The sequence below is a fragment of the Lepidochelys kempii genome, chromosome 12 (genome assembly GCF_965140265.1).
Source record: "Lepidochelys kempii isolate rLepKem1 chromosome 12, rLepKem1.hap2, whole genome shotgun sequence".
In the NCBI taxonomy this organism is placed as follows: Eukaryota; Metazoa; Chordata; order Testudines; family Cheloniidae; genus Lepidochelys; species Lepidochelys kempii.
This window is the reverse complement of record NC_133267.1, coordinates 16,821,137-16,838,700: the sequence shown is the minus strand read 5'-3', so window position 1 is coordinate 16,838,700 and position 17,564 is coordinate 16,821,137. Positions and strand designations below refer to the sequence as shown.

General features: G+C 37.9%; 1 protein-coding gene across 13 annotated transcripts in view; it reads right to left on the bottom strand.

Annotated features, from left to right (window-relative positions):
• The window catches only part of ZNF423 (zinc finger protein 423), a 334,537-nt gene that overhangs the window by 90,720 nt on the left and 226,253 nt on the right, over positions 1 to 17,564 (bottom strand). For 8 of the 13 annotated variants that reach the window (XM_073307686.1, XM_073307692.1, XM_073307691.1 and 5 more), the window contains one exon: positions 8,090 to 8,179. The exons of 3 other annotated variants lie outside the window; for them this stretch is intronic. In XM_073307686.1, the coding sequence (XP_073163787.1) occupies positions 8,090 to 8,179 (90 nt within the window). Of the gene's footprint in view, positions 1 to 8,089; positions 8,180 to 15,970; positions 16,037 to 17,564 lie in introns of those variants that run through there. 2 more of the 13 variants (XM_073307690.1, XM_073307700.1) reach the window with 2 other exon arrangements.

Genomic DNA, 17,564 nt, shown 5'->3' with positions numbered 1-17,564 from the left:
CAATGACATTTATAGGTAAAAGGTTTAAAACACACAAACGGACATATTTCTTCACACAACGCACAGTCAGTCTGTGGAACCTGTTGCTGGGGTTGTTGTGAAGGCCAAAAATATAACTGGGTTCAAACCAGAATTAGATACGTTCACGGAGGATACATCCACCAATGGCTATTAGCCAAGATGGTCAGGGACGCAACCCCATGGTCAGAGATGCAACCCCTAAACTTCTAACTGCCAGAAGCTGGGAATTGATGACAGGGGATGACTCACTTGATAATTGCCCTGATCTGTTCATACCCTATGAAGCATCTGGCACTGGCCAGTATCAGAGAACAGGATATTGGTCTGACCCAGCGTGGCCATTCGTAAGACTGCAACATCTAGACCAGAGTTCTGCAGATTAGAAGATAAAACTAACACTTTCTTTATTTCTTTGTTTAATCAACCTTTGAACAAAACAGCATTGGGTTTGCTGTTGTAGTCAGGTAGGATGCAAACACAGGTCAGGATCTCCAAAGTTCACCAAGCTGGTAGATTTATGCCAGAGACAACTCAGAATAGGTTTATCTGTAGCATACTAAAGGCCTGATCCTGATTCCCACTGACAAGAATCCCAGGCTACTGTAAAAGCGCTGGACTCTCGCAAAGAAAAAGATGAAGATGACAAAACAAGAGGAGAGCAACTAGGGAAAGAAAGCTGGTAGAAGAGAAAGAAGAAAGTAACCAGACTAATCATTTTTAAAACGGTCCCAACTCTCTTAGAGAGCTGTAAGAAGCCACCAATCCTTTCTTGTATTTCTTGTATTCTGCTATCTTGTATTTATTTTTATTCAGGAGGTTCATACTGTATATTCTACTGGAGGAATGCGGTATCAGAAAAGTAAAATACCTCCCCTTTACCCAAGAGTTTGTGACTACCTGCCTGACAGAAACCAGACAAAGCAATAAAACAAAAGGGGAGGGGGGAAACGTTAGGCTTTCCATTGATTTAAAAAAACAATATTATTTTACGATACTGCTTACTCTGTGCTAAGGAAACTAACTCTAGACCTGATCAGAGTATCACTTTTCAAATGCCTAAATCCCTGTAAAGGTTTAGTGTCTGGCTGTGTGCATTTTGCTCAGTATTAACATGTTCAATGGAGTACTTTGATTTTTTTTTATCTCTACGCCAGAAGCTGGTGAATATATGCTTCATAGCTTCAGATAAACCTTTTGTTCTTCTGGGGCTGATCAGCTGGTGCGGCAGCGAGAGGGAGAGGAGGAAGGAAATTCACAGGGGCTCTACGGTTTCAAAAAGTCAAATTACCTCTGAGCCATGGCATTGCTGATAATTTAAATGAAAAAATATATATACAGGCTGCACCACACAACATCTCTACTGTTAGGACTTTTAATGAAGCCCCAGTTGTGATGACACTGAAGCAGAGAACGCTACGGTGGGATAATTACTTGGCTCCCTCACAGCTGAGTTTCACAGATGCATTATTAACGGCACATTCCATGCCATAACGAGCACCGAATGTAGGTGGGATTCACAAACCCCGGCATCCGCCATTAGCGGGTTGGCGCAAACACAAATGAGTGTTTTCACAAAAGCATGCAAAGGTTGTGAAATTCCAATGAATTCTTTCACTGGAAAAATAGTTCAAGCTGCCATGACCGGATATGTCACCTCCCATGGCACACTGTGCTCTGAGTGAGGCACCATGGGAAATTACAGAATCAGAATGCATTGATTTTTCTGTAGAAAATACAGGCAGCAGCCCTGATGAAGAATTAAGGAGGAAATGTAATAACCTAATTCTCCTCCAATCTCACGTTCCCTTTCCCTCGGTGCTCCCCACCTTATTTTTGTTTAACAATTATCCAGGTATACAGGACTAAACTGAGCTTTGATGCAAGTGGGTGAAAGCACACCGGGCTGGATATAATTACACCTGCTTTCGTCAGAGCTGAATTTAGCCCACTTTGCCTGAATGTCACCAGCTCTGAGAGACAACAGTTCCAAGGAATACTTGTTTTAAGCTGCCACGTGTTTCATGCTGTTCTTTGTGACATTCATCCCCCTAAACAGTTTTCCCCTAACAGGCTTTCTCTACAGAATCTATTTACAGTTTATGCAGTTATTAATAACTCCTCCTCGAACCATACAGTACATGGCCTGAAAGCTCTAGAGGATAAAAAGGGAATATTCACACACACAAATTACAGAAAACACAACATTAATGTCTTTCACTTGCATTAATCCAGGGCACATTAGTCTAGCACCCTCCTCAGCCCCATCAAACAAATACCAAGCAGTTAAAAAAATTCCTTATGGCCACGCTGCAGTGTTCTCTCCTCATTTTCAGAAATCAGCTTGGAGTAAGAAATGTTTTGAAATCAGTGGCAGTCCTGGTCCTTTTTACTTTTTTCCTATAAGCTTCCATTTCAAGGTGACCTTTTTTTGTGCGTTACCCCAAGTGTTTCTGCACACATACGGAACAAACAGTCTCCCAATAATTAACGCTAGCGCTTAATGACGTCCAGCTGCTGCGATAGCAAAATGAGGAGAGGCCAACCTTTGTAAACTAACTTGGGCTCTTCCAGTTACAGACGCTTTAAAACCACAGTAGTACACTTCTCTTTACCTAGTTCTCAAAGATCATTCGTACCAAATAAGACAAGTGTTCAAGATTAAGCATTTAATAACAAAGCTTATCTTTGAAGTAATATTTCATGCTGGCAAATTATATAAAAGGGCTGGATCAATTTCAGTGAATGCTGCAAAATGAATACAAATCCACAGCAGCAAATGAAAAACTAAAATGAAAATGTGAGTTGTTAAAGACATAAACCTTTACAAATTCTAGAAGTATAGTTCCAAGAGAAAACTGGAGATCGCTTCTTCGGCAAAATCCACTCCTCTGAACTCATTTTCTGATAAAATGTAAGAGGAGCTAACAGCCAACAGTTTATTAAAATAATGCCGTTTGCCAGTTTATTCATTATGTTCATAAGTATGGTAAGGATACTAGGTGAATTTTATATGAGAATGTCTCCATTATAACGCACGCCACGCGTCCTTCAGAAAAATCTATTCTTTCCACAAAGTCCTCTTTTAGACGGGTTTTCCTGCAATATTCCTTTATCCAACCCCTTATGTGCAATTTTTCCACACTGCACATCGATAATGTTGTCTGATTTAAGTGGCAAGTTCCTAATATCCACTCGGTGCTGCATGGTGGATCTCACCTCCCACGTTTCTGCTTTATGTACGAACACAAAACTCCCACTCAGGTTAATGAGAGATCTATGCACTGAGAGAGTGCAAAATACCAGTCAAGATCTACTGAGAAGAATTTTAACCTGTACCTAAGAGGAAGCTACAGATACCTTAATATAACATTTCAGGGCTTGTCACATGGAATGAATCTGGACCAAAATAGACAGTGAATTTAAAGTGAGTTACCTATTCCTGATTAACTCCATGTGTGGATGCTCTTAGTCCAGAAGAAGAGTGCCTTATTCTGAATTAGTTTAATCCTTTATAAATGGATTAAACTAATTCAGAACAAGGAACTTATTCTATAACAAGTGTGTCCTCACATGGATTTATTCAGGAACAGGTAATTAGGAATAACTCCCCATGTAGACAAGTCCTTAGATTGCAAGTTGATATCTCAGAGAAAGAGAGAAGGTCCAATTTTGCCCTCAATTACATAGGTGATTCACACCCGTGCAGCTGAATCAGATGTATTCCATTTCCAAAATCACTGACAAGGATAATGACTTCTACTGCGATAAACAGTAAATGGCCTTTACAAAGATACTGGGGAAGAGAATTGGCTAATTTACTTTAATTTAAACTAAATTTACAAATTAGGAAACATGTAATAATTTACTAATACCTCCAGCACCTCAGAAATCAACAAGGGGTCAATCGTGAACTCCAACCAAAACTGCCACACTTGTAACCACTCCACTTCTTGAACTAGCAAACTAATATTACATAGGTATTAAAGTACTTCCTAGACAATTCTGGGTGTCAACACCTTTCAGAATATAATTTAAAAACAAAATCATCAGTTTACACAATAACAGAGTCCTTGGGAAAAAAATTGGTATGTGCACAGTAATACTGATTTCTAAGCTCAAATTCCTTTGTTTGCTTTAACACTAACTTTGTACCCTACTGCTGCCTGAAGACTCAAAAGGAGTTGCATTTTTTAAAAAATTGCATAACGTGGCAACATTCCTCAGTGTATCAACGTTCCTTGAGCAGGAAGGTACCAAAAGGCTAATAGCCAAGAACTAAACTTTGTTCTACTCTACTAAAAATACTGCACTGATTAGCCAATTGCATTATTTATTTTCCTCTGATAAAAATAACCTTATTAAGAAATCGTAAGTATGCACTTATTACAAAGCAGTTCTGATTAAATTCCACAGTGCAGATATTTGGGAGAAGGGACGTGGGAGAACGAGAGATGTCTTCATATATAGGATGAATGGCACAATATGCTGGTACACACACCCCTTAAATATAGGGGTGTGTGTGTATAAAACAGCCATGGAAAAAAATGTCTATAACAAAACAGAGAATTTGGAGACATCTGTTAACCATGATTATCCTGTCTTAAAACTGAGCATTTTAGATTTCTTAGCTCCCTCTTTTGTTCAGTTTTGGTTCTCAAGCTTGCAGTTTTCTGCTCTACACTATTTATTTTTGTGCACTCTGTAACACAACCTGACAAAATTCTGCTTGCTCATTCACCCAGAATGAATAATTTTTAAATAGGACAATAAAGTATCTTTATTTTTTTCATAAACAACAATGGCCAAGAAAAAGGGCTAGCAAGTATATTTTAAAGTTCAAGATGATTTTACAAGGCTTCTGCAAGCCATATAGCTTCTTCTCCAATTCTAAAGTTCACCCATATACTAAGACAGAAATGTAAGGGAATGATCTACTTGAAAATGGAGAATGAGCTGCCAAATTTGGAGTGAGTTCCAGATTTTGAATCCTTCCTGTTCCCCAAATTGTGGTGTCCAAGTTTGTTTTAAAAGTCAACCACAAAATCTGACTCTGAGTTTGGATTCCATTTCTCTCCAAAGTTTGGTGCTGTTTAGATCTAAACTGATGTCTGGGGCCCATCTTCACTCCACAAAGAGATGGTGATGTTCTGGACTTGTTTTTTGCCCTCCTCACCTCCCCCACAAAAAGTTACTTTTCTATATACAATGGACCACTGATCTTATGATATGCTTTAGATAATTAAAGGATGGGAAAGCATTTCTAAGAAAAAAACGTTTTTCTTCAAGGTGAAATAGGGAGGCAAGATATTACACATTAAGAAATACTAACATGTTAAAGGTTTTAATAGGCAAGATCATGGAAGTTTGAAAACATGATTAATTTATGCTATATATTTATGTATACAAGCCTATTAGGTTCTGTAGTGCTTTTTAATATTATCATGCATAAATATATATTCACTGTACATAAATGTATACACAGGGTAAATGTATGCTAATAACCTTTTGAATTAATCATGTTATAAATCTGGTGCAGACAAGATGAAGCAATACGTCTAAATATTCCAATATTCTTTATTGTATTAGAGTATTAATACATATATGCATTTATATACAAAGATTATAAAATATTTATGGTTTATCATCTTAAACTTTAATCTTGTTCGTAATATAGACAGATGTTACTTTTATGGGAGGTAGCTTTATTATTTAACACTCCAAGGGCAAGATTATGTTTTTCTATTAAAAGGAAGGGACATACTTCTCCTCAGTCCTTAGAGTGCTAGCCTTCGTATTCTGCAATATGTTGTGGCTTAATTTTTATACACACCAATTTCTTATCTGTTAGTTCAAGGTGAGTACTCCAGCTAGTGACAGTTATTTTACCAAACCTCTCAAAATACTGTACACGAAAAATGGCACATACAACTTTTGTTGTGTTCACTTTCTAGACAGAGAAATACTAATTGTCTTTTTAAAAAATCTCTATAGTATTTTGTCAATATTTTTTTATTACAGCAGAGCACGTATAAATATTTTATTGTAAACCAAGGGCCTAAAATAAACAGTTTAGTAAATAGTTATTACATTACAAGGAAAAACATCTGTGGAAACTGTTTTCCATGTAATTATTCTTGCTATTTTACATTAGCGCTCAACGTGAGTTTCTTTGGCTCTAACGTTTCACTTGTTCTGAATCTTCCTCCTTGTTGCTATTATTAAAATCTTAAAAAGGTGCCAAATCTTAAATGAAGAAAAAAAATGATTCGCTAGAAATTATTCATATCACAGTGAGCCTCTACTAAACCTGGCAGGGGTGCAATATTTTCGGTGAAATTAACATAAAATATACAACTGCAAATTATCCAGGAAATAGCTATGTTCTTTACAGCACGCATTTACATGGAGGGGGGGGGGAAGTGAATGTTCTACTTATCTGTCTAACACAAAGCTAAAAACAGTCTCTTCCAAAGCCAGCTTTAAAGGGAAAATAATAGATCTGCATAGGGAACATGGTCCTTAAAGAGGATATAACAAATAGCTGGTTGGCAAAATCAACCTTAGAAATTACTGGAAAAAATAATCAACCCTGGACATTTCTACTGCTGAATGCTAGCAATCCAGTTTTAGTTCTCTTCTTGATACATGGAATGCATTTCCTCTCTTAGGCCTCAGCCCTTTCTGCTAAAACACAAGAAAAATTGTAATACTGTGTAAAATGCAAATCTTGCTGTAAATATTTTATAAAATTGTTGCATATATCCCAAAAAGCTATAGGTCTTAATTGAGAGGAGGCTATTTTGCCAGTCAATATATGGAAATGTAAAATGCTAATTCATGTTTTTCTACTTGTAAAAAACCCTGGAGAACAGCAAAACCACAAATGCACTCACTTTAATATTATACATATAATTTGGCTCCCTCTTTACAATCCCCACTGTCCTGGCTTTTATCTCCCAATGGCTGCAGAGGAAGAATCACAGAATCACTTTTACATCATCTGCACAGGAAGTCAACCCCCATGCTCTGCCAGCTTGGCAAAGGAGTAAGAGGCTGAGCTAACACACACTGCAAACAGGAACTGAAACAAGAAATTCCAGCCTTGTTACACAAGAAACAAGCCCTAAATGACATTAAACCTGATCGGAGAGGAACAGCATGCAAACAGCGTTTCACCAGTGAGAACTAACTTACATTAACAGCAGCCCAGACAGAAGGCACACAGGCAGATATGAAATCCGATGCAACCCAATGTGCACACCTGCAAGTGTTAGGAGTCTCGAGATTTTTTGCTGAAGTGTTTTTAGCACACGTAGCTTTTGATTTTTAGACAGCTGATGATTGTGACACTAAGGCTTAAGACTCCCTTACTCGGTGTCGTGCTGAAATCTGTCTAGAAGTTATTTGGTCTGATTAAACATACAGTCACTAGTGTTAGCCTTTATTCACTCACGTGCATGTTTACTTAGCAAAGGAAGGACTGGGGAGGGGGATAGTATTGTGTCAACTTTAAATGAAACTATCAAGTCATTAAATTTTCAGCTCTCACTTGGTAGCTGATGCTGGCTTTAAAGTCTGAAAATGATAGCTTTCCCCCAACAATTTAAAGGGTTTTCCCCCCAGTAGATTTCTTTATCTTCTGATTAGAGCTGAAGTTAATGTGGTTGTTTTGTTTAACATCAATAATGCCTGAGTAGATGATCTAGCAATGGGATAGATAAAACAAGCTGTAACAAATGACATGCTGTTGATACTAGCTGATACTGATCATCTAACACATGGAGCAAAACTGCATTTGGTTATTCTGGAGTAAAACCTAGAGTCGATGGATTTACTCTGGTATAACTGAATGAAAAACAACAATTTTTACAATTTTACAACAATTAGTTTTAGAATTATACAACGACATTATATTCAAAGCCACTGATCTTATTCTTTGATAGGTATGGGTGAGCATACACAAGACAACACATCTAAAGGCAGGGTTAACTTCTGAGTGTGGTTATATTTACTACAGTACCTAACTGTTTATACATATATAAAGTTCAGCGTATACTTTATTTCCTACCTGCAGTGACATTTTTCATAGTCCTCCTCTCCATCAGTGCAGGAGCTGGAAAAGAAGGTAACGTCTCACCATATGGGGTTTGGGCTGCACCTACAGGAAACAGGAGGTAAAAAGACTCAACTCTTCCCCGTGAGGTCAGCACCTCATTTACCCCCAGTGCATGGGTTAATTGCAACACAACAAAACAAAGAGGAAAGAGATTCAGGGTAGGCAGGAGAAAGTGTGTTGGTGAAGAGGAGGACTATGGAAAACACCATTACTAATAAGTAATCATTCTTTTTCATACCTCCCCTCTTCACCAATCTAGGAGTCGGAAAAGAAGTTCAGTCCTCACCATATAGAAATGTAATTGACAATAGAAGCAGGCAATAGTCCCTTACCTTAAAATGACTATAGTATCTGACAGATCCTATGACTGAAAGTGCATTTTCTGCAGAAGTTAATACAAGTTTATGGCGGGTAGGAAAAATATGTACGTTTGACTCAGTTGCTACTCTTTAATTTTCCAAAAGTTACATTCCATCTGAGAATTGCTTACAACTCCCAGCAGAATAAAGCTTCATGCAGTTTGGAGAGACTCAAGATCCTGTTGTTCGAAGTATTCTTGCATAGGCCTTGATCCACCTGGAAACTGTAGTATTTGGATGCATTGTGTCTTTCCCTAGCCAATAAAATATGACAAATAATGCTTTTGAGTTGTAAAATAGCATCATTAGTCCAAGGTAAGAGTCAATGTTTTGCCTGACAAAGAATGAAAACTGTCTCTAAAGAAATGTAGATTGATTATGATAGATCAACTGGTTCATTTAAAATCTGATATTACCTTAGGAAAGTCTGATAATGAAACTAAAATCTTCTCTCTCAAAGTTCAACTGAAGACACAGAGGCAATTGTTAGAACCTTCCTGCTTAGAGACAGGGCCACAAAAAATAAATTTTTTAGTAAAGCAAATGTAAAGGAATTGAACCTGCCAATTCAAAACTCGAACAATACATACATCTCAATCTGGAATAATCTAAAGAGAGAAGAACATGAAGTAGAGATTTCTTGATTCCTTAAAGAGGCCAGAAAGTTGCCAAAATTACTAATAAGTTGACCCACAAAGTTTCCGCTACAAAAATCCAAAATGTAAGTGACCAAACATGTATGGTACCTACCGCAGAGGCAATTGGTTCTCTCTGCACCAAGAACTTGACAGAAAATGATGAGTCAAAGGTGTTCTGAAACACACAGTAGAATTTAAAAGAATTAAAATGTTCTTCAGAGGTCAGAATAATGTGAATGAAATTCTTGCTGTTGAAAAGTTTCTCTCTACACTAAAGAATGATCAGGAAAGAAAGTAGTCCGATTACTCAGGAGGATATGACAATAATATTTTTGTCCCTCAGGAAGGAGAGGGAAATTATACTTGACCTGATTTGCTAATCAAGTATGACGCGTATCAATGAAATTTGCTCTAATGACCATTTGTAATGGGCAGTCTCTTCACTTAAAGGACCAGGTTAAAGTCTCCCCAAGATTTGCACTGCCATTTAATTTGATCCTTATTTAAAGGCAATGCACCAACTGTATCCCTTTGAAGTAAATGGAGTTACATTGAAAATGAATTTGGACCTATATCTAATAGGCAAAAATTCTCATTTGTCCATTGGATGATCAGACAAGTTTCAGTGTACATAACTTGATAACCCTCTTATTCAAATACAGATGTTTTCCATAACAGGAGAAGGAAGTAAGGAAACGTTTTGGACCTGATCATCAGAAGTGCTGAGCACTTGCAGCTCCCTCTGAAGTCAGTGAGTGCAGGTACTTAAAACCACGTACATGTTTTTTATTAGTAAGTGTTGTTTATCAGTGTTCTTATTAGTAAGAAAGGGACTTAGATCTACCTTTCTAGTACTGTGCACTTTCTCTTCCCACTGTCCAATGACAGGGTAGACTGGAACAGTGTCCACACCTCCCCAAAGAGATAAAATGAATGGTGCATGGACTTTTTATAACTTTGGCCAAAGATGTTAAATTTTCCCAAATATGCACTGCTTTGCCTCCCACCCCGTTTGTTTGTTTTTAGGTAAGCCCAGATATCTTGCTAGTGCAGAAACAGAAATGGTAGCTGATTTCCTTGCAGCTTTGGATGAAAAGGCATTAAAAACTGCACCACTGGTTTGGCAAGACTTGAAGAACAGGGAAATCTTCTTTCTCCAAGAAAAAGCATTAGTTGCCTGTTAACAGCAACCTGCCTGTTAAAACATCATAAACACCTAGATTTCAAGACAGAATTGGTACAAAGCTACAGGGACAAAGAAGATTCAAAAGCTGTACATAGAATTACAGTATAAACAACCAGTGGAACCTGTAGATGTGATGGTGTACAATATGGCTCCTTTATATCGAAGAGAGAATGCAACTGCTGCTGTTCTAGGACCTCTACAATCTTCTCTACATACTTTATGATGACAGAAATGACAATCTTCTCACAGGAACAGGTTATCCCCTTTGATTAGATCATTCTTGCTCATATGCAATTAGTGGTAGCACGAACTGATTACAGGGAACCTAATGTCAAGTTTTAGGGTTATTTTTTTGTTTTTTAAGTATTCATCCTGTTGATGAATGCTATCTTTAATTCTTAATTTCTTCACTGTTTAGAGATAATGAAGTTTAATTCAGTTTTAATTTAGTCTAAAAAATTGGTTCTTTTCAGCATCTTTATCCAAAAGTGATGCAGAGTCTATAAGCTTTCCTAATAAAAAAGAAAACTATATGAAAAACATTTTAATAGAGAAAATATAACTTCAAAGTGAAATCCTTCATGACAAGGGAAATCAAATATCTCATATACAATTATACTGTCAGATGCCACGCTTTAAAGAAATCATTTTGTTATTGTTTAGGACCTCAATTATTTAGTAAATTGGTTAATTTCTTAAGCAAGCAATGGTGCCATTGAAGGCAAAACTCTGTACAATTCAAAGCAGCAGGATTCAAATGTGAGGAAATAAACAAATTCATGTAAAGAGCAAAAGATATCTTTGCAGCATCACTCTAGAAAAGTCTGAAGAACAGACCTGAAAATGATGGAGCTTTGTTTATAGGAAGATTCTGATTCTTTGTTTTTTTTTTTTTAAATCAGGAGAAAGGTAGAAAGGTCTGATTGGAAACTGAGGTGCTGACCTTTATAGTGGGAAAGAGTTGAGTAATTTTGCCACCCATAGGTAGAACCAAAATTTCATATGGTGAGAACTTACCTTCTTTTCCAACTTCAGGGTTGGTGGAGAGGGACTCTGTGAAGACTGTGTGCACTTATATTCATAGATATTTGCCCACACATGTACAAATAATCCAAGAAGCAGGCAGAAAATATCTCTGCAGACTGCTAAATACAATTCTGGTGGTTTTTTTTATTTGGGGGGAGGGTTGTTGTTGTTGTTGTTGTTTTTGAAAATACAATAATTTTCAAGGTTAACAATACCACTAAAGTGAAGAACAAGTTACAGCATCAAAATATCACAGTTTACACACATGAAAGTTTACTGGAAAGAGACATTTTTGCCACACTAGTTAACAGATGTTGAAAGACTGTGAATTGATTGAGATGCTTGCTAATGATAACTTTGAAGACACATCAGACTTAAAACTCAGACTGATTACAGAAAAGGTGTTTTATCAACTGCTCCTCTTTATGAATAAATATGAAACTACCAGGAAAATGTTTAAACGAGTTTAATCATAACTGCATATGAAAATTGGGTTGAAGGGCAAAAAGGATTCTTAACACGGTTAAGAGAGAATGAAAGCAATATAAAACTGTGATCACAGACGATTATGCATGTATCATGCAAAACAGGAATGTTGTCATAGCAGCTATAAAAATGTCAGTGAAAACTGAACTACTATTATGCAAGGTGTAAATGAAACAAAAAAATGCAAAAGGAATATACGAATGAATATATTAAGGAAAACACTATTTCTTTCCTGGTAGATAAACAAGCAAAACAAAATACATTTTCATGAAATAGAGTAATTTCTAGGGACAAATATGCATAGATAACAATTGTAAGAGACCATAGCTTAATTCCGATGAAGTGAGCTGTAGCTCAGGAAAGCTTATGCTCAAATAAATTTATTAGTCTCTAAGGTGCCACAAGTACTCCTGTTCTTTTTGCGAATACAGACTAACACGGCTGCTACTCTGAAACATAGCTACACTGTGTATCTGGATGACAAAGCTATTAGTATTTCTGGCAACAAATTTTCCATGTGGCAGAAAAAAGAGAGGGCTAAAATGTACAATTATGAAGACCATTTTAAAATAGGAAGCCAACTAGATATTGGATTCTATTAGGGCCCGACATTTCCTGCTTAAGTCAATGGGAGTTTGAGCTCTGGCCCTGAATGAAACTACACTATTAATTATTAATACTGTAGTTTAATTATCAGTGGTGTACATTTACAGTGCTATATCCTCCTAGTACATATGTACCACGCTCACCATTGTGTTATTTAAGTATCTACATGAATCATTATTTATTATTATTAACAACAACAGAGAACTAATGTAAAACTCAAAACAAGCGCTTTAGGTAGGCCAACAATTACATTTAGGCTTATAGATATAATACATATTGCATTCTAAGACTCTCAATCCTGCAACAAGTTCCATGCAGACAGATGCCTACACAGGCATAGAGCCCCACTCAGGGCAACAGTATGCCATGCACACCCAGAGGTTTATATAGGCAAAGCACAAATGAGGATCAAGGCCCAAATACGCATTTCTGAACAGAATGCATGTAGCTCATAAAGGTTTGTATACCAGTTTTTCCTTTCTAAAACCAACTTTAAATAGTAGACAGCTACCTTAACGTGTGATTCCAGTACTACTTATTAATTAAAAGAAATCCACAAAGAATTAGCTGCTTAAAGCAAATACTACATTAATGTATAAGGGTTGTGCTTGCAACTGTGCATTAAAAGAGCAACACTTAAAATATGCTTTAAAAATATGCAAGTTTTACAAATATATTTTGAATTCTTAATGTGTTCATAAATAATTCACACATTCAACCGCTAAGTCCAGAAATATGTTATCATTGATCATTTGCATTTAATGCTTCAAAAACAATCTGGCACATTTTTTATTTGCCTTAACACTTGAAAGCTATTACAAAGACACTGTGTTCCAGTGTTATCATCATTGCTACCATGTATACATTTTAATTCAGCACTGGGCTACACTACAAACCCATGCTGGTATAACTACGTTGCTCACAGGTGTGGAAAATCCACACCCCTGAGCAATGCAGTTATACCGACCTAACGCCAACATCTGGTGTAGATGGGAGGGCTTCTCCCATCAACATAGCTACTGCCTCTTGGAGAGGTGAAGTCCCTATGCCGACGGGACAGGCTCTCCTTTCATTGTAGGTAGCATCTTCACTTAGCACTGCAACTGCGCTGCTGCAGCACTGTAAGTGTAGACAAATCCGAATACCTGGCCAAAGGCCTGTAGGGTTTCCCTCTCAAGAATCAGACAGTTTTGTCTCAGTCATTTGACACAATGTCATGACTGGATGGAAAGGAATTTTATTTACCAAGAAGCACCTTTCAAAATTTTGCAAATTTAAATAACTGAGAATTCAAGCCGCATGTTTAACTAACAGTGCATAAGAAAAATAGAACATTTAAACAGAATTAATGCCTTCCTTTAACATACATTATTGTATTAAGATCTCTATTCTGAAATTGCTGACTATCCTCAGCTCCCAAGTCAATGAGAGTTGAGAGGACTCAGCACTTCCCAGGATCAGGCCCTAACAACAGAAATGTCTTTGTATCCTAGAAGGAAATGCATATGGCAAATACTTCCACCTATGCAGATGCCATTTGTAAAGTGTGGAAGCTCTGTATTTGTATTAACAATGAATACATATACTCAGATAGTACAGTGATGGGCAGCAGTATAAAACCATAACTAGCTTTACATCCATACAAATACCTGGGCTGGACAGTTATGTTATTAGCTGAATCAATGAAAACTATAATAAAGAGATTCATGCTCCAAAAGGTTCTGAGATACATTCTGACTGTGAAATCTCAAATCTTTTAACTGCTTTCTTGATGTTATCTCTGTGATTTAGTGGTCTATCAATTAATAGTTCTTTTACATGTGAAAACAACTTTCCTCACACTGCTGCCTTTTAAAGTCTGTGCATTATCTGAGTTCTTTGGGTTTGGCCTCAAATTTGTTACACTAATTATTCTTATTTTTGGTCATGGTTTTATTTAGAATACTTGTGTCAATTTACAGAAAAAATGTAGATGATATACATTCTGTATGTGTCTGTGTTTCTGGCAAAAAAATTCCACAACTTGAAACACAATATTCAGGAGGGATCAGTGGCATTTTATCACAGATTAGGTTATACAGATGTTTGGGATCCTGTGTTACCTGAATCAAAAATATCATTAAAAACACACTGCAGCTCATTGCTCAGCAACATCCATTTGTTTTTTGCACTGAAATTTCTTTTTGCCTCGTTCATCATTACAATTAGGTAATTTGGTAGTTCCCCATCATCCAAGCCAGAGGATGCTAAGGCCTTGTCTACACTACGGGGGGAGATCAATCTAAGTTACGCAACTTCAGCTCTATGAATAACGTAGCTGAAGTCAGCGTACTTAGATCTACTTACCGCGGGGTCCACACTACACTATGTCAACGGGAGACGCTCTCCCGTCAACCCCCCCTTGTGCTTCTCGTTCAGGTGGAGTTCAGGAGTTGATGGGAGAGTGATCTGCAGTCAATTTAGTGGATCTTCACTAGACCTGCTAAATTGACCGCCGATGCATCTATTGCCACACATCGATCCCCCGATAAGTGTAGACAAGCCCTAAGTCTATAAAGCAGTCCAAGATACAGACCACAAAGCTATTTCAATACAACTGCCACTATTGTCCCCTACAGCTGTAAAATGAATAAACTGGGCCTCCTGCTTTATGTATTCCCCAATACAAATTAAGTACAGGTTCTGGAGACCATCCTAGTTTACAATAATCTGCCCATTGTTACACTCTATGGCTCTCAAAATAGTTTGCCAGAAGAATGCTGATCATCATATACGTAACTGATTGGGAGGGACTGGGAAGAATACACAGAGATGATTGGTCTGTATATTTGTGTGTGTACTTATAAAAATTAATATGTTTACTGGACACCTTATCTTAGACTAGTAAAATCCAAAATAAATAAATAAATAAATAAATAAATGAGAGACAAATCTAGAGGGAATGCTTTGCCACAAACGTGGCACAAGGACCTATCAGTGGCCAAACTATTGAATATTCAAGTGTCCTACTGCTCCCTCAGCCGTAGGAGAAAGATCTGTTAAGAGCTTTCTGTGATTTTTGCTGTTGTCATGGATGTTCTCTTCCTCCACCGTTGGAGCCAGTTGCTTAGCATGCCATCCTTCTAGGCATCTAATAGAGACTGCACATCAGAGGCAGTGGTTGGTGGGGGAATAGGGGAAACACTTGAAACATGGTCAGGTCAGCACAACAGGAGGTAAGGAGTACAGAGACTGCAAGAACTACAGACATTTTTTGATATACTCCTGGGTAGACTCCCCAATGCTGGCAAATGTTTCAAAGGGGGAATCCCTTCTCTCTGTGGACAGAAATGTTTCAAAGGAGCACCAATCAGTGGAATGTTTCAAAGACCTTCTGCTCTCTAAAAATTCCACCCCAAAAACCCCAGACCCCTTCCTAACTAATCATGACGAAAGGGGCCTGACTCTGTGGCTAAAAACCTTCCTACAGCTCATAGCTTAAAATAAAACAAAGCATTTACCATATACCTGCTCCAGGAATGTATCCAGTCTGTTCAGTCACCAGGGTCTCTGCATGGGACTCAATATGCTTCTGTGGCTGCGTACAGGATATGAAGAGCTAGAGTGCAGAAGGGTAATTTTTCAAAGCAGTGTGTGGGAGTAGTGTTGAAAATTTCCTCCATACTACTTTGAAAATTTCAACCTACTCTACTGAATTACAACCAGGGCCTCTAACTCCTGAGTAGACAGCCAAGAAGCAGAAGAGGGAGATGAGCCCAGTTAACAGGATGAAATACTTGGCACTGTTTAAAAACTAAATTGTAAGATGTGATCACGTAATTATCTAACCATGCTACGGAGGTGTCTTGCATTACAAGGCAGAGATCGTTTTGTTGACTATTATTTGAAAAGAATAAAGTATGAGTTTAGAAAGCCACTTTTCATTTATTTTGTGTGCGTGAGAGTATGAAAAAAAGTTAGTGCCGCTGAAAGATGTTGGACTGTCAGATCTAGTGACTGAGCCCCTCTACTCACTCGGCACACGCACCATGGGCCGCAGCAATGCAAGCTTCCCTGGCACACTACTGCACCAGTGTGCCTTCATCCTGACTTGGAGGCTATTTTCTCTGTCAGGGCTCTGAATAAGTTACAATTCATGGTGGTGATTTTTGTAATATGGACTTTGGTCCACTGGGATTCAAGCAAGACCTCCAACTCACTTCTCAGAGGCTACTGAATGGTAACTACCCTTCCATCACCACCAATCTGGGCTAGATTTGTAAAATGAAAAACTCTTTAACCCATTACCTTTATTATAAGTAAAGCTACCTTAATAATAAGGAGCTATATGCCCTCCTCTGCTATAGTATATGAAGGGGAGTGAAACAAGCATTGTTAGGGCTCCTCGCCCATAGGACAGGCCCAACACAGGCTGTGCAAACTTTGGAGTAGGTGGGCTATGAGCGGACCAGAGGAGCAATCACTATCCATGATATTCATGCCTCTGAAATACTGGATTAGCATTAAAAACATATGCGGGAGTCCCTGGTGGTGGAATGAGCTATAACTGCTCTCCCCATACTTCAATATCCTTGAAGGTAATCTCACTGGTAGAACAGTCCCTAAGTCAACTCTGCTTCCTGGGTGAGATGAGGCCACAGAGTGTTGTGGAGTTGCTCAGGATCTACAGGGCCTGAGAGAAGATTGGTTTCCCATCCAAGTTTCTATTCTTCAACCCTTCTCTGATCTTCTAAACCCAACTGAAAGACAGTTGTGAGCTGAACCTTGTGGAGCTCCTCCAAGTCACTCCCAGCCTATAGGTTTTTCAAGGGAGGGAAGCATGTGGCCCTTTGATATCGGATGCGATACACAATTTGTGCCTTGGCACACTCTAGTATTTACCACAGCTTAGTCCTACGGAACTGAAATCCGTTACCCATACTGGGACTATGTACCTGTAGTTTTCTACAGTCTTCTGAAGTTTGCACTGTAACTTATTTACAATTCTGAGGAACTGACATTTGCAGCCCTCCCAGAGAGAGGCACTACACTTTTCTCAGCTCCACATGTACTCTACCAATGCTACAGTTTCCAATACTTCTGGTATTGGAATTCAAGCTTTACCATATATAAATCAAGGTATTACT